Genomic DNA, 18991 nt, shown 5'->3' on the forward strand with positions numbered 1-18991 from the left:
ATCTACGCCCTTTACTATACATACCTCAAAATACCAAGCATAATTCACATCTAAATATGATGAACTTTGAACACGACAAGGGAGAAGTACAGTGGAATTTCGATAGACAACACGTGAAATTGGTGTTAAGCTCATTTTTAATTGTGGAATTATTGTTAATAAGGCACTTGATTCTGCTTGACCTAAAGTATTTTTTGCAATACAAGTGTATTGTCCAGCATCTGATTCCACAAGATCAACGATTAATAAATTTTTACTAGGTAGTTTGCAGTATTTAGTTGCACACTATGAAAAAAACCGAAAAAAAGAATAAATATTTGAATTAATGTTATGTATAATATGGTAATGAGTAATGGATTGTGTATGTTCAATATTACAAGTTGGCTAGAATTGGAAAGATGATCCACTGCATCTCAGTTAAGAAGTGTAAAGCCTTGATTTTGATCCCTGGCAAAGTTATCGATTCACACTCTGAAGAAATAGTTATTCCACCCCTACCATTTTTTATGATTATCCAACTAAATTCAATCTGTGATGCAAATTATCTTCAAAAGAATATGCTCGTTAACTTCAACCAAGCGATTGTTTTTAAGTATCTTTATAAAACATTTTCATTCTAAAGAAATAAACAATCACACCTTTTGAATTAAAAACCTTTTAGTACGTACATAGCATTGAAACGTTTTTGCAGTTGAACATAAAAGCTCTGAAAATCTTGTCAATGACAATAATTTTCAAAAATAAAAGACTTAAATGTTACAAGTGGCATTTCCTAGCTTCATTCTACTAGTGAAGCAAATAATTACCATTTTTCAAAATCCTTTCGACAATTTGTTTTGTTGTCAGTTTATGACACATAAACTTGTGAATTACAACTAAATAAGTAGAAATTAATGTACTCAGTACACAAACCTAAACGTTCTTTCCATTCTATGCTAGAGTTTTAAAGTTATTTATTATTTAGGATTTCCATAGTGAATTATGGCTTTTATTTTGGCGAGACTATAATTTATAGACAAACCAGTCAGATATAAGATAACAAGTCATGGATTTTAGCGCAAAACTCATTCATATTTTGGCTAAATAGCGTTTTGGCACTATAGCTGATGTCAGTTCATTATGAAAACCCTAGATCTAATTCCTAATCCTAACCATCAACTGCAAATCATAATCCTAATTCCTAACGCTGGTTTATAACCAACCCTCATTTAGTCCTTGTTAGTAAGTGGACATTCTCAAGGTCACTTTAGCACCACTCAAAGATCGTCCATAAATTATAGTCTCACCTTTCACAGGTATTTTTCTAGTGAATAACACAAAGTGGGTCAAACTACGTGACTAAACAACAGAATTAAGATTGAAGAACCCAGTTAGTACCACTTCAGTATTGTTTACAATAGTTGTTAAGATTGTCTTATTTTAGGCAGCATCTAAGCAGTGGGAAGGTATATGTACTCATATACAATCATTTAAATGATAGATAAAAAGACTAATAATTAAACATTTTACCAAATACTTTCCATAAAGGAAAATTTTGAAATGCAAAAGTTAGCGAAAAATTGTTAACCACTTGCATACTTACAGTATAACCGAAACGTCACAAGCATTTTTTTTTACATATGATGTAATTTCTTATAACTATTGACATATTTGAGTGATTTAAGGAATAGTAAACTCAAACAAGATGAAAGTGTAGATTCAATGTTTTCTACCAATTTCCCATAATCAATGAATCTTAAATACAGTGGACTGTATTGTAAAAATAATTAAATTCAAAATCAAAATGCTAACATACTAAGAAGAAATTTGGTCAGCATAAAAGTTTAATCAGAGTTTTACTATTTATTTATCTAAACAAATACATATTGGTACAAAGGGGCACCAGATACACATGCGCCACACAAAACAACGAGAATGGGAAGAGAAAAGGGGTAAGATGCATACATGAAAAAAAATAAGAGTAATGATGGGGGAAACTGAAATGTACAACCAGAAGACTCTTTCAGTTAAGAAAGTTAGAACCACTCTTTATGTAGAAAGTAAAAGAAGGTTGCAGCAGGATCGCTACTGGCTTCTATTCTGAGCCATATCTGATAACGTCTCTAGCCACTGTGTTGCACCATCTCTCGGACCCCAGCCAGGGAGTCGTGAAGGACCAACAGAAGCTAGCCTTTTGCAGCTTTCTTTCATGCCACGACACCATGTCATACACTGACCTCCTCTCCGCTTTTTCCAACCAGTCCCAGAGTCGGCAAATAATGCACGACGTGGAAGTCTCTGGGACGACATTCGTAAAACATGTCCAAGCCACCGAAGTCGGTGTTTCAAGATGGTGACACCAATTAAATTATCGTCTCGGCGCCCGAACACACGATGCCGAACCTCTGCATTACTAACATGGTGTTGTCACTGGATGTTAGCAATCTTTCGGAGACAACGATGATCGAACACAGAGTCGTCCAACATCCTCAACTCGGAGAGACCAGGTTTCACAAGCATAGAGTAAAACTGCTCTCACCGACGCGTTGTAGATCCGACCCTTTACAGCCAGACTAACATCACGAAGGCTCCAAAGATGGCCCAGATTGGCATAAGCCGCTCTGGCTTTCATTATACGTTCATCGATCTCATCACTCACGCCACCACCAGCACTTATATAGCTACCTAGATACACGAACTTCTCAACTACTTCAATCTCCTCACCATCCAGGGTGAGTACAGGATGAGAATCCTGCCAGTCTTGTAGGAGTACTTTGCACTTGGAGGGTGCAAAGCACATGCCGTACCTGCGGACACTGATTGCCAACTGATTAAGTGCGGATTGCATGGCTTGAGCATTATCGCACAGTAAGACAATATCATCCGCATACTCAAGGTCGACAAGTCTTTCTCCAGGCAGCAGATCCACATCGCCATTACTTACATTCATCAGAGCTGTTTCCAAAATGTCATCGATGGCAAAGTTGAAGAGGAATGGTGAGATTGGGCAACCCTACCTAATCCCATTGCTTGAATGGAACAAGGGAGAAACGTGGTTGTATGCCCTCACTCTGCCTGAGAAAATTTAAAATTATTTGAACTAATTTCCTATTTTGAGTCATTAGTTTAAAATAATTAAACATTTTCTTAATCAGTTTAGGATGTTGTTGCCAGTACTGATTTTATTCAGTATAAAAAAAATAGCAATCAACATCTGTACACCGATGATTTAATCTTTAAAATATTCACTTCAGTAACACTTATTAAAATCTGGATGTCATTTAAATGCAATGATCAAAAGTACCACAGCTGAGATATAGCAACATTGCTGTAAGTGTTTCAGATATTAATTTTGTTATATTATAAGTAAGGAAAATCGAATTTTTGAGAACGTATAGACTGGTAAAAACCTACATTTGCAGTTCCCGTTTCCGGATCTAACCAACTGTCACTAGTAGTTAGAACAGTTCCATCATGAAGCCACTCTACAGTCATTGCAGGTGCTCCTTCAGGTTGACATTCCATGACTGCAGTGCTTCCAACCATACCTTCATTAGGCATAACAGGATGTTTGCGAAATGTTGGTGCTAATTCTAATACACGTACTTCAGCAGATGAAGCTTCACTACCCAAACTATTCCATGCTAAACAAGTAAACATACCAGAATCTGAAAGTTTAACCTGAAATAACAGAATAAAAAAGAATGTGATAAAGAACCTAGTTTTTAGTGTTGCATTTATGTTATATGAATACAATTTTTTAAAAATGTTGCAATAAGATTATTTTAAACAAATAGTAATTATTTTTTTGTATTTTTTTTAGATTTCCTAAGCCACTACAGTTATCAGTACGATTAGTTTGTTTGGTCTTCTCTGATCATTATTCAATGATTTGCTGCCAACGTGGTTGAAATGTTTATCTATAAAATATGCAGTTTAAAGACTCTATTCATAGACTCACCTAAAAAAATGGTTTTTTTGTATCCTGTGGAAAGAATGAAATTTTCATCATATTCACTCAAACACACAAAAAAATATTAAGGATGCAAAAGCTAAAATCTACTTTTTACAATCTTAGATTATAAATTTTTCCATCGAAAACAAAACGCCAATTGGAATTACGGCATACATTTGAACTCTACAATGTTCTATTATTTGGTGAACATTTTGGTGCTTAACTCGAATAATTGCTTTACTAGCAACGAGATGTTTCAAGGTCAGTTTCGTTACATGGAAGTTAAACAAATCACACTCCTTTTTACATATTGATAATAAGTAGAGACGGAATCATATCAGATTCTTATAAATAATATAGCAATTATGCTGTCGTTTAGTTATATTACTTATGGGCAACAGTTATTTAGGTTCATATTTTTCGTTGCGCTAATTTAATGGGTTTTAACAGCTTTATTACTATATTATAAGTTAATTTAAATAATATGTAGTCGGACGATTTGAAGATAATAAATGTAACGGGCCAGAGTAACAATGAATTTTCCCAAGTTCTGATGGAAAATTATGATTCTTAGAGTTCACTCGTGTACGGAGTTGGAGAGTCTTCATCGATGATACTGGATGATTGTTACCCAATATCAACAAAAGTGTGAGGTTGGGAATCTGGACCATATATTCTAAAAATCCATCTAAATATATTAACATCTCCTGGAAACTGGAAGATACACACTACTAAGATGTTACAAATCAGGGGAAAACAGTTGAATACTGCTCCTTGAATTTCCATAGTACCCAATCGGATATGAGCTCATAACAATAAACATCTAATGTAACCGATATTTATTTTGTTATAATGATCTTACCACCTTTTCTTTGTCTGAGGATCATATCGAGTACTTGTCACCATCTAAAAAAGGTAATTTCGTAACTCCAACTAATATTAATTATACATCAGAAGAGGGTTTCGTGGATATTTCAATACTTTCATAGTTGAAATCATGAGTCAATTGAAGCTAGATCACCATAGAAAACCTGGAAGCACTGGACGGCCGTTTCGTCCTATTATGGGACTCCTCGGCAGTGCGCATCCACGATCCCGCACCCTCGAGATTCGAACCCAGGACCTACCAGCTTCGCACCGGAGCACTTAACCGATATTAATTAAATGTATATTAATACATATTATTACAATTTGAAGATACTCGATTGAAACCCAGAGTATAAATGAGCAGTCAACAAATATAACACTCTAGAATCCTTTGGTTAATAAGCATTTCAGAGATTTACAACCACAAAGTATAACCCAAAACCGTAGTAACTGATATGTTTAATTGAGGGCTAATAATACTTTTCATCAGAATTCTTATCTAATATTTAAATACCAAAACGATGTTTAATAGTATTACACACATTATAAAGTTATTTTCATTCAGTGTTCTAATTGATGTAAAATGAATCACAGATCGTCTAAATAATACTTTGAAAACAGGATATGGACTTATCAGAACTAATGAAATAAGTTTGGAAGCAATCCTCATCACAATCTGACATCAATCGAATGATTATTGAAACCTAGGGACAAGTGGACAATTATTTTGCTCGTATTTACAACTCTTCATCTATTCATAGCGACAACTTTAAATAAAATCAAAGTCACGAGCAGAAATAATTTACTTTATACCGAAAGATTAAATACTGAATAGTTATCTTGTCATTACAGACCATTAGTGGTCGTTTCTTTCCTACATAAACACAAGCAACAAAAGATTGAATATATATGCTGGGTTATAATTTTTCTTTAAAATTATAAATAAATTACTTTTTGAATACGTAAAGTTGAACGTGTTGGACCGTCACGTATTATAGTATATTGTGTTGGATTGAGTTTACCAGTAGCAATTAATTGACTCACTGTTATATCATTTCTATACCATTCATGTGTAGGATTTGGAATACCAGATGCTTCACATGTTAAAAACACATCAGAATTTATATCAACAACAGTATTTTGTAAAGGTGTTGTAAAATATGGTTTAGCGGTGATTTTCAGATTTAAAGTTTTAGGTCTAGCCATCTTTCCAAGTGAATCTTCAACCTAATTTATAAGAAAATGAAGAATTAAATATTTGTGCAATTGCTATTGAAATTAAGTTAGTTCTAAAATAAAAGTAAGTTACTTTAATCATATCAGTTTCTTGTAACTACTTAAAAACATTTGAGTAGCCTCAAATATCAAATGATAAAGAAGTATCGGTATCACTTATTCTTATACTTGAAAGAACGAGGAATCACTGCATTTCCTATAATGTGAAGTAAGAACACCAGAACTGGTACAAGTAAAGATTTGTTAAAAACCGAAACGCGACAATCCTAGTCGAAAATAGATTCAATATATATTGATTGGACACTCACTTTGATTAGTGATTAGAATAAGATCTCATATATAAAAAGTACCTAGAGTTATAACAAATCCACATGTTGTCTATCATAATGAGCATAGTTTACGTTAATTTCATCCAAAAGTATCCTAACTCAAAATAACATCATATTCAAACAAATCAATATTATAACAAATAAGATATCATACTGGAAAGCTACAGCAAATATTACCCTAAAGAATTAAAAACGGAAATAATTTTCCGAAAGAATCACAATTAGTTAAAAATGTGATTTCGCCATTTTCATCCCGTTATATCAGACTATTGTTTGTAAAATAATTTAAATACAAGAAGCATATTATAGTTTAGAATAACATATAAAGAGAAGGTTTACAACGTACGAAAAAATTCACTGATATTGTTAAGCATAATCGAAGCCTCAGGACAAACAAATACGTGACGAGAGAAAATCTCGGAATCAAAAACAGGATTTGTGAGCTCTAATTAATGCCGTTACTAAGACATTAATTGCATCAATGTACATTTCAAAGAAAAACATGCCTCCTCCAACATTTGTATGGGATTTATTTACAAAAACATGATTAACTACGCAACAGCCAATAGCTGTGTCGGAAACGGCAACTCACAACAGAAATGGGAAAACCAATTAAGTTTACTATTAAAAATAAATCAATATTGCATGGGCCTAGAACAGATTGACGTAACTTTAGAAATTGATGAGAAGATAAAACTATAGTAACAAATAGACTGGATATAGCAAGCTCATGTAAATACCTGAAAATACCAAACAACAACAAGGCCTCACTTTCTATATACACAAAAATTTATTAGCTACTCTATATTAGTGAGTAGTATAATGTAGTTTACAAAAGGAACTCAACAAGAAAATATAGATGAAAACCGAAAACAGAATTAACAGGGATTAAAATGCGATTAATTCTGTGTGACCAATTAGAAAACAGTCTAACAACGTACATTACATTCATATTCGCCTTGATCTTCAGGTTGTACATTTGGTAGTTCAATTACACGATCATAATCTTTTAAACTATCTGTTCGAAGAGGTGCACCATCCAACTGAATATAAATAATGCAAGCAGAACAAAAAAAAGAAGTTAAGAATTACCATAATAGTGTGGAGAAAGCACGTTGTAAACTAATTTATAAAATCAGCATTTATCGAGACCGAAACATCAACAACAGAATATTGACAACTCTTTTGTAGAAGGAATTTAAAGGCTATTTAGGTACAGTTAAATCAAATCATTTGGTTTTAAAATACTGAAAGACTTTCCATCATAAAAATTAGGATGGCATTGTTGTTCATCACTCATATGTCATCCTGATCAGTTTAATCGTCTTTATATATGAATATAAATATTGTTGTATATTAGGTGAGCAAAGCTTGACGATCTAATTTCAAGCAGTATTGCTCACTTACGTATTAACTATTCTGATCTTAACATGTTTAAAGTTATGGTGGTAGTTTGTTTGTTGTAAAGAAATAGTAAATTAAATTATTCCTCAAAACTGAAAAACTTTGAAAGAAAATGTTTGGAGTGATTGATGGAAAAAGAAATTACTCACACAAATTGAAATTAAGACGCAGAATGAAAGAAGTAGGAGTAATTACGGGAAAAATTGGTAGCTAAAACACTGTGGAATAAGCAGGATGAAAAAAGATTTTCGTACAAGTATAAATGAATGGTTACTCTTTAGCCAGGTAACAATTATAAACTCTGAAAATATGTATCACACTAAACAAATAATTTGAATGTTCATTAGTAGAATATTCAAAATACGTCAAAAGAATGAATCTGCTTAGGTTAAAAAGAGAATGAATTCACCGACATATCAGAAGAAATAGACTGCAACATATATAGACTTGAAATGTGTTTCATTTTGTAAAAGTTTTAACCCGTTAATAAAGCTTGAAAGCAAATGAATAAAGTATAAACGGCCCATCAAAATGTTTGAAAATTCATAGTCTGATTAAAAAAAAGCTGAAAATTTTATTGTCTACCGAAATCAAGCAATTTTCCTAGATAGAAGATATCTATGAAATAGGTTATATTTTTATGGTTTCGAATTTTATTAAACTTTTTCCCAAAAAATATACAGAAAGCGATAATTATTTCAGAATATTGTAACAACTTGTCGTTTACCGTGAAAGTAGTTTCTACAAAAAAAGAATTACTTATGTAGCCACGTTAGTTTGATAAGTCTTGTCGTAACACCAAGGACAGGAATAAAAACTAAGGCTACCATAGGATTTAGGAGGTATATAATGTAATTAGTTAATACGGGCAAATGGGAGTCACTAGAATGTATTATATATCCCAAGGTGTAATAAACAGTTGAGAAGAATATAGTTTATAGGTTGATAGCAAATTACTAGGGAGAAAAGATAAAGAAAAAACTCAATACTTTTGGTATTCTTGAAGCATCACTAGTAGAAACTTACTCTACGCCACGAGTATTTAAGACCGTCCAGTTGACTGTAACCAGCAGCAAAACACTCAAGGCGAACAAGTTGACCACGTTGAGGATTTGTTGGCCAAACAGCTGGGAAATCATCATATATCCTCGGATCTTGTCTCGGCTCATTACTATACCGCACAGTGAAAGGCATATCTGGAAGTTTCGGTGAATCATACATACGGTGGCCGTCAAACTGCATTGTTATCATACAAACGTAGACCCCACTGTCCTGTTAATAGATAGATACGTATATATTAGTAGAAGCTATCAACTTCCTATTTTCAGTGTATAAATATAACATACAAAATCTAATATTAAGTAAGATAAAAACGACTTTGGATGAGCACAACCAGATTTAGATTAAAGTATACTGTACTTTTACGCATTGTTTGTGTACCAAAATGGCTCGATAGATATCACTACCTTGAATAACTTGGGCTCCAGAAGGTTTATTGACTAAATAAGGTCTCAAAAACTTGATATTATACTATATGTATATTCTACAAATAAACAGTTTGCTCAGATAATATGAGTCAAATAAAAACCCGGTGAAATGATTAGATTTAATCTTATTCTATCGGTGTTATTTATCTGTGATTGTTCATATTTTTCCATGCTTCATCTCTTTAAGACTAAATTTATGTACATACAATACGATCGAAAAGGTAATTTGTGTAACATAATTTGCATTAAGTACCATTATTTAAAGCAATTGGAAATTGACCAACAAAACTGATTTAATGAGATAAAAGGCCATATAGCATTAAGATTCTAAAATATTTCGAAAGGATTGAAATATTAGGTGACTGCAGTCCACAAAAATGCTCCTTGCTTTAAAAACTAATGTTAGGGTTACCAATCTGTAGTCAACATTAGTAGGTTTGTTTTACTTTCATTTGACTTCAGCTATTTCATCCTTCAAAAATGCTCCCAAATACATTAAAATATGACTAACTAGTTATTTATACAAAAAAACACTTTCTTCGATTCTGCAACTCCTAATATGCTATCACACACACATTTTACTTTCGGATACCAAAATTATGAACTCAACCTTATAGAAAGAAACTATTTCAAATAATGCAGTTGAAACCATAATAATACATCACTAACAGGTCATATTCTCTGCCCTATTTCTTGATTTAAATCATTCACGTATTGAAAAAGTCAACATATTTGAAAACCGTTTGACTGAAGTATAAAGCTCTGAACAAAGTGACAGAGAAAATTAACTTGATGTCAAGTTATATTTCAAGCAACAAACTTACCAGTTAATCATGACTTTATAACATTCTTAATCATTTTTAAGTACTCTCAACCCATACATATAATAAATTTATTACTTACCACCACTGTAACCTCAGAAAAGCCAATAAGGCCTTTTGCCTGAGAAATAAATAAATTTCTACGATATTCTGGCAAAACTGGTTCCAGTTCACCATTCTTGTTCATATACACGGTATAAAGTAAACCTTAACAAACAACAAGAATTAAATTCTGAGTGTTAATATTGTTTTCGCAGGCAATCACCCTAAACTTTAATATAGATTTCTGCAGATGTTCAATAAATGTCACATTGTATAGTTTCACTCCATTACATTGAAAAATGAATTTAAAGGAGCTAAGACATGAAAAAGCGTGCACTAATCATTTATTGGGTTAATGGAGCTAACATATTAGTTAATTCTTTTTTGGGATCCTCGGCATTTTGTCGGTTCAAGCATTATTCCAAAAAGATATTAGTTCAAATAAATCGTCATTAAGAATTAACAACTAACAGGTGGCTAAAAATGTCATTTATTTAGGGAAATATATGAAGTTTGCCTCAGTTTTATGACGAAAAGTTGTGAGAGAAACCTTAAATATTAACGTCAGTAAAAAATATTATCCGAATTTATTTTCTATATTTTACTGCTCCTAGTAATTTCAAGACAGCTCCTGGGATTTATATTGACCTTTGTATGCCAACTTTGGTTTTTCCAACAGACCACTGCTTCCCATTAAATATATAAAAACCTTTTAGACAAAAATCCGTAAATGCAACTCATGTGGTAATTTTATTTGAGAGTTCAACTAGACATGCCAAGATGTTTATAAAAGATTACAAATGAACCACAGTTTAGGATGTAATTTTGTGTCAAAGCCATGACAAAGGTAATAATGGTTTGATCAATAAAGCAAGTGATAAGCTAAAACAATTTTACACCTAATCAGGGAGATGTTGAACTGACAAAGAAATATCTAACGGTAAAATATTACGATAGTTGGTAACCGTAAATCTCTTAAGATAGCATACAATATACTAACTTAAGCCTATGTATCCTTTACATATAGAATAAAAACACGATTTACATCATTGCTTGTCACTGAAAAGTAAGTCCGATTTTTAAAAATCATGATTTTATAGTTCTTGTTGTCAAGTATTTCAACTCAACTGATAGGACCATATTTGACTTTGTAACTAGGCCACGTGATTTAAATGAAGATTTCAATACTAAATATTATAATCATGAATGTTAGTAACGAAAACATGAGTGGGTGATAAACTTGTCAATATTCAGTTCTCTCAATTACAGTATAAAAAGTAAAAATATAAATGACGATTAATTTATCACTAAGCTGTGTTTAAGCTGGTGATTTATATAATTCATACTACTGGACCTATTTAAGATGAGTTAATAGAAAACAAAAGATGCTAGGTCACGTTAATTAACTCACTATCTGGAGGCGAATGAGCAGGAGGTTCACATGGCAAAGTCTCACTTTGATGTGACATCACTATCCTCTCATTTCGCGGCTGCTTAGGTGCTGTTTCAAGCTGTCCAAATATAATCCTTGCCGTTCGGCTGAGAATAGATCCATAAATATTCTTAGCTTCGCACTGAAACATTTGTGAGTCAGTTGAAGTATCGGGATTGTGAATAACTAAAGATCCCGCACTAATAGAAATGCGACCAGATGGTTCAGCTGCTGCGTCAATAAGTGTTCGATGCAAAATTGTGATTGTATCACCGGTACTGTTCGTCCTCATTTCAGTGCTAACATAATACCATTTATAGGTCGGTTGAGGGTTACCGTTTGCTTCACAACGCAACTCCGCATACTTTTCAGTACTCATATGATGAACGTATCTAAAACAAACTCCTCTAAAGTATTTGAATCTTACAATACATCTTTAGGATGAGCAATGAAACAAGGACCTCGAGCCATCCTGTTCGGAAAATCGCTTCCATATGCGAGGGACTTTGAGAGGGGCAGAAGTTGATTGGCATTTGCGACGGGAGCACGGCAAATATGACCCCTATGTGCAGTCGGTGTATCCAGATACCATCCCCAGCGATTTCTATCAGTACCATAAACAAGACGTGTACGAACCTTCGGAAATGTTGGACGTTCGGCAGGCTTAGGTATAGTGTCAAGCCACAGATGTAGTAACTCCGACCTAACACTCTGGTAACTCAGTGGATGACCCTCCCACATAAATTCACCAAAGGAGTCGGGGCGCATGACGCCAGCCGTATACCAGCGTAAACTACGTTTTGAAAAAGTCAACAGAAAAAACAGCCTACGATCGATTGACGGCAATATCGTTTAGCCTGTCAGCTACAAACTGGTGCTCTTCTAATGTGTCGATACGGAGTAATAATCCACCGTGTGTCTAAAAAATGTGGGGAGGATATTTACAAATTTACCTCGCAATTTTTTCTTGCTGCCAGATAATTTGATGGGTCTTGAACAAAAAACGAGTAACAGTTAGCTTCAAAATTAAACCATCCATCAGGGCAATCTGGCATTTAACTAGTTTTGAAAACTAATTGCTCACTTGTATCCCAAATATCATCTTGCGGACAACCAAACCAAGGATTGATCAAAGTTACTTCGCCTGATAAAACGTTGAAAACAAAGATAAACAGCCAGTAAAGCATTTAACGTCGGTTATTTCCGTGGCATTTCTATGAAACCGTATCCACATCCGCAATCCACATTTCGTAAGGGAAACCAAAGTATAATTTACATCCGTAGAACGTTTAAACAACAAAAATCAATGACACAAGGAAAAAGAATTTAAACACGGGCCACAAAATGTTCCAAGCATCTTCGCTATGTTATTCCATTTTTTCAACTACATAGTCTACGAAAACCGGAAAACTTTAGTGTAAAAGAGAAAAAATTCACTTCGATTTCTAGTATTTGCTATGATTGGTTGCAGACTCAATTCCCCAATGATGATTTTTCGATAATAGTAACGAAACAGGCACGTGGTGGATGGCTCAGATTTCGAAAAACGACTAATTCTAGCCTCACGAGTTATATTCAGACGACTTTAAAAGTGGTTTTCCAAATAGCACATTTTGATATTAATTAAACACTATTTAAACTTTTTGCTGTTAGAACCACTATTAAACACATAATTAACTCAGTATTATGTGATGTCATAGCCCTCTGGAAGTAGAAAAATTTTGACAATACTTTGACTGCGACTGCACTATTTATTATAAGAAGTTCCAAAAGAATTTAAGCTTTAGGATGAATACACCAGTTGGCATTTAACAAAAATGTGTGGGCTTTATTAAGCGTTAATTAACTGGAACATATTTTCCGACTACGAAGCGTTAGTGCAAACCATTTGCAATGAGTATGTGATGGATATTTAGGGTCTAACAGCGCTGTAACCCAAAACAACTTTGTGATCGAAATATTTTAAACCCGGTCCAATCGAAAGTTGGGAATGACGTTGTTCGAAGATATGTTTGGAAGGCACTTGATATTCCAAGTAGTTTTTAATCTAAGCTGGTTAGTTGTTGTGAGGGATGGGTAGAACGACGTACTCAATGATGATCTGGTGTGGATGCATGACCAAGCGCCATCAGCTAAGGTATGTTCAGCAAAACTAATGAGGTCAGTATCAGTGCCAAAGACTTACAGAATGCTTTGTTTCGGGGATTTATTTAACGCTAGCTGTGAAACTGTGCTTAGCGGAGTGCCCCAGGGTACAGTTTGGGAGCCAGTGTCAGTGATCTTCTTCGTCTTCTATCGACCTTGCTAAATGCTGATGATGTTAAGATATGGAGAGCGACAGAAACCAAAGGTGATAGTTCTGAACTTCGAGATGACCTAGAGAAATTATCTGAACTGTCTCAAACGTGACAGTTGCCGATAAATACTTCCAAGTGTATTGTGATGCATATTGGTCAACAAGGTACAAATATATACATGATGAATAACATTGAGCTACCTCTTGTCCAGACACATAGTGACTTAGGAGTCATCGTTAGTCATGACTTGAAAACTACTGCACTCTCCCGTGTGATAGCCGCCAAGGGTTTCAGAACCTCATCATCATTACGTAAGGCCTTTAGTCATGTCGACGCCAAAAAGCTTTTGACTTTGTATACAGTATTCGTGCGTCCTAAATTTGAGTATTGGACACAAGCAATAAGCCCTGTGCGAAAAAAGACATTGAACTTTTGAAAAAGGTCCAGAGATCAGCGACTACGCTGATTCCCTAAATAGCGAAGCTCCCGTATGCTGCTCAACTGGTTGAACTAAACCTATCCCTTTTGTCAAGTTGAAGAAATAGGGGTGACTTGATAACAGTTTTCAAATTTCCTAGTGATAAATCTGCACCTGACATGCCCTCATTTTTTTACGAACAGAGGGTTTACAAAGACACTCCGAAAAGGTTCTTAAGCCTATAACAAATTACTTTTCAGCTGTCTATCGACTTTTCCTTCGAAACATCAACGAGTGTAATTCATTACCTCAACACATGATTGGAGCTCCATTTGTCGAGTCTTTCAAAAGAAATTCGGATCAGCTGAGAGACCATCATTACCAGGACTAGTATAGGTCATCTAGCCTTTTGTCCATTCCAAACTGAAACTGAAGCTACAGTAACATATATACAAGTAAGCCTGTTGCTATCAATAGCCTTGTTGACTCCCACCAAATTCTAGAAAGCTTTTTATCCAGTGTCACGCCGCCTTAAATATCGCCAGCAATATATAGTCATCGATTCTATAGAAAAAAAATAATCAGTAATACAATCCCCAACCTTGGCGGTTATAGTGAACCTGGAGGACACGTTTGATTTTTCCGGCGGTTATTTTGAGTGTTCATTGAGGTGAGCTCTGATTGGCGTTTTGTCTCTTCACATTGTATGCATTATCTTGGAGACCGTTTAAAAAGTAATGCGAAATGCGTAGCGCATATTCATCTCGCATTCTCCTCCGAATTTAATTGGTAAATTCGCACTAAAACAGTACTGCGAGTGCATTTTATCTTTATCTTCCCTATCATATATTTGTATATACAACGAGTAACCTAACTCCAACTGTACACTCGACCTTTACTGGAACTTATTTAAGCGTGTTATATATTCTTATGGGTCCTGGTTTGGCTTGTAGGGTGGAAATTTTCCTAGATGTCATTCTGGATTGTTTTACCTACGTTTTCCTAACCTAGTATCAGGTACTTTATTTCGATCTAAACGGCATTAAGGTTTCCCCTCGTTTTGGGTTGCCTGGAAATTTCGTAGTTGATGCTATAAACGATGAGTATTCAGATTTCATGTATGTGTAGTAAAGACATAAGGCTTGTGGCCTATGTTATTCTTTTTGCAGTTTATTTATTATTTAATTAAACACATAAATATTGGTACAAGTAAGCACCAGATACATGTGCGCCATACAAATCTCATTCGATTTGTGTGAGGGCTGTGATACTGCCCAGGTGCCCAAACTGAAGCAGGTGGTTTTCTTAGGGAACCACACCCGGAGCCTTTGACCGAAAGATCTGATCCACAAGGCAGAGGAGCATCGTGAGGAGATACAGTCCCATGGTAGCCGGTGATCAACGATTGATTCGTACGCCATTTGTTCCCTCAGGATACTGGAGCCCATGTGCACCATTGGTTTGGAATCAGGGTTTTCCAACTCCCCTAGGTGGACTCGCCTTGTCCACCAACCCGGTTAAAGTGCCAGACATTCGCTGTTCGTCCTCTCAATTTCGTAAACAACACCCCCGCCACGAGAAAACAGTGAGTAGGACTTCCCTGACAGAGGCTATATATTCGCGTGGCCATGTGAGAGCATTTCGAGAGGGAGAGTGGACTCTCCCCACTCCCGGCCGTACCAGGGCATTTGGGGGCTTTTCGCCTGCTGGGAGTGGGGTAGTATGATTCCGTGAATATCTATTCTTCTCTTTAACGAGTTCATTGAAGGTGCTGACACCACTGCTTCAAGTAACAGGTTCCAAGAATTGATGACTGAAAACCTGTATTCCACTGATATTTTGTTCGTTCTTGGCTTTTCTACTCTCCTGCTATGTCCTCTGAGATGTCCCAATCTAGTGGGAAGAAAAAGAGAGGATGCGTTAGAATCAAGGTCATTTATTAGTATACTATAACAAATCACCTCCCAATCTGTGGTATGACAGTAAGAAGGTCTAGCTTTCCAAGCTGCTCTTTGTATGATAAACCCCGAAGTTCTGGAAGTGCACGGGTAGCTGCCCTCTGTATTTTTTCCGGGATATCCGAGTCACCTTTTAAACAGGAGCTTGCAACCTGAACGCAGTTTTCAAGCTTATTTCTCACTAAGGTTGTGTATACTGCAGTGAACATAGTAGTATTTAACTTGGTGAATGTCCGTCTTAAAGCCCATAGGATTCAAAACTCCATAGCTGCAACGTCGAGGCAATGGGCCCTTGTCTTAAGATCATGACTCACTGTCACCCGAAGATCCTTGTGAGACCAGGCCACGAGTACAGGCACCTCCTGCTCTGTACCTATTTAACCTTTGTATCTTCAAAGTGCATGTAGACGCACTTTGCCGCGTTGACATGTATCAGCCACTCCTTAGACCAGTTAATCACAATATTTAAATCTGCCTGAAGTGCGTATGCATCTGCGTCTCCCGTTATTTCTAGCCAGATTTTTACGTCAGCGTATAGTAACATTATCGGGGACTCAACTATACTTGGGTGTTCATTTATATACAGTATAAAAAGTAAAGGACCTAGGTTAGATCCTGGCGGAACTCTCCAGCCCTCATACAAATCGAATGGTTCGTGTGGCGCATATCTATTTGGTGCTTCCTTGTACCAATGTTTATGTGTTTACATAACATAATACACAAGTACTAGTTTCCAAGTGGAGCACTTGGAACTTATTCTTACTTTTTGTCTTTGACGTACCAGGAAATCCTTAAGTCATTTTAGGAGAGGTCTGGCAATGCCAAGATTTTCCAGCTTCAAGAGCAGTCTATTTGTTGGCACCTTACCAAATGCTTTGCTGAAGTCTATGTAGACATCTTCTGATTTTCTATTGCCTAGAGCCTCTATCCATTGCGCTCTTGCTATAAGGAGGTTTGTTATGCCAGATAAACCTTTTCTAAAACCACGTTCGCTGTTTAACAAGTTGTTGGTCTCCACAAATGTCATTACGGTCTTTTCGACTATTTCCAGTATTTTAACTACGACATTGATTAGTCTGACAGGTCTCTAGTTTGATGGAAGTTGTCTTGATCCTGTTTTATGTATTGGAATGACCATTGAATCCCTCCAGTCCAAAGGTAACCTACCTTGACTAAGTGACATATTAACTATCACAGTCAGTGAGGCTGCAATATATTGTGCAATTTGTCTCAGGATTTCGGGGTGTAGTTCATCCGGTCCTGTTGACTTTTCCATGTCTAAGGTGCTAAGAGCCTTAACTACATCCTCTGGATCAAAGTGCACGGTGAGCAGACGGTTTGTTGACTTTGTAATTGGGTCTAGTTCTGTCCCGAAATAGTTTGCCGTAGCCTCTGCTTTTCCTGATCATCCTCTATCATTTCAGATCCACTTCTTTCCGCAATCAGGTTGGGAGTCCAATGCCGCGTCTTTGTTCTGTAATTTATGTACGAGAATAGTCTCTTAGACTGCTTCATTACAGTTTTGGCTAACTGCATTTCATACTTTCGCTGAGCTTCCCGGATTTTAACTATGCGCCTATTTCGTACCAACCTGAAGCGTTTCGTCGTGCTTGCTGTGCCAAGGCTAGTGGCAACGTTCCAACACTTCTTTTGTCTTAGTAAACGTCGAATATCCCGGCCTATCCAGGGATGGCCGTGCTCTTTCTTTGCGACTGTCCAGGGCATATATGGTTGAGTTACCTGATTGTATAGCTGCATGGGATGAGCCTATGCCTCTTTTACTGATGCTTCTGAGTCAATTATCCAGTTGTCAGTCGATGCTGCAGAGTTTATAACCTTCACACCTGCCCTCCATTTGTTAGGACGGGCCGGCGCGACTGTTTGACAGGCCAAATGAGCCATGAGCTTGAGTAAGATGACTGCATGATCACTTCTACCTAGAGGTGGGAGGAAAGTCACTTGACCGACATCATCATCGTGTGTAAAGACTAGGTCCAGGAAAGACGAGGAGCTTCGTAAGTCATATCTGATGAGATCTCTAATGTGCTGGAATAAAGCTAGTGCAATTGTAGTTTCTAACAATTGGCAATAAAATGACGTTATTGATGACCCTGATTCTAAGTTTATCCAGTTTGTATACAGTGCATTAAAGTCGCCTACTATAAGGCTTTTAGCCCTATTAGACCAGAACTTAATTTTCTTAGGAGGAAGCCATCTACTACACATTCTGGACTGTGGTATACTATAACTAATTTACTATCCTGCCGTTTACATTTCAGCCTTCAGCGTGCCAGTACAAATGTCCCTGAATCATGTGCCACTGTCTCGACAGCGTACGGTTAAGATACTTTTCGTGTACATGATAACCTCGCCTCCCCTACTGTTTAGTCTATCAGTCCTACTGGGTAAAAAGCTAATCTATTAAATTTCACTATCATGCACTTCTGACGTTAGCCATGTTTCTGAGTTAGCAATGACATCAGAATTTTCTATGTCCACCATTTTCTTGAGCCCCGCCACTTTGTTTTGTAGGCTATGGGCATTTGTGTAGCACACTTTTAATTCTGTGAAGAACTTTCTCTTACCACTCAGAGTGTTTTGGGGATCGTTTCGCTCCTAACTTTTACAATTTGAAAGCCCTTGAGCATGAGGTTTATTTCACTGTTTCGGTGCCTCTCATTTATTTTTTACTTCTGCAGCTCGTCTCTTAATACGATCGGCCAGGCTGAGATCCTCACGGATATATATTCCGGATCCAGTCAATTT

The 18991-nt window shown here is 36.0% G+C and overlaps 2 protein-coding genes across 2 annotated transcripts in view; both read right to left on the minus strand.

The window, feature by feature from the left end:
• Nucleotides 1-12320, minus strand: part of Smp_176350 (septate junction protein) — a gene marked incomplete at both ends in the record, with an annotated part of 22527 nt that extends 10207 nt beyond the window's left edge. The window contains 9 exon segments of the mRNA XM_018794364.1: nucleotides 2704-2934; nucleotides 3426-3621; nucleotides 3627-3697; nucleotides 5785-6028; nucleotides 7308-7409; nucleotides 8797-9042; nucleotides 10161-10285; nucleotides 11532-11944; nucleotides 11980-12320. Coding sequence (XP_018647068.1) covers nucleotides 2704-2934; nucleotides 3426-3621; nucleotides 3627-3697; nucleotides 5785-6028; nucleotides 7308-7409; nucleotides 8797-9042; nucleotides 10161-10285; nucleotides 11532-11944; nucleotides 11980-12320 — 1969 coding nt within the window.
• A 58-nt stretch (nucleotides 12321-12378) lies between these two features.
• On the minus strand, nucleotides 12379-12607 carry Smp_098610 (hypothetical protein; the record flags this gene model as incomplete). Its single annotated transcript, XM_018794376.1, has 2 exons — nucleotides 12379-12471; nucleotides 12506-12607. 2 exons carry the CDS (start codon nucleotides 12605-12607, stop codon nucleotides 12379-12381), a joined length of 195 nt encoding a protein of 64 aa, XP_018647069.1.
• Between the last annotated feature and the right edge of the window lie 6384 nt (nucleotides 12608-18991).

Source organism: Schistosoma mansoni, assembly GCF_000237925.1.
Source record: "Schistosoma mansoni, WGS project CABG00000000 data, supercontig 0186, strain Puerto Rico, whole genome shotgun sequence".
Classification (NCBI taxonomy): Eukaryota; Metazoa; Platyhelminthes; class Trematoda; order Strigeidida; family Schistosomatidae; genus Schistosoma; species Schistosoma mansoni.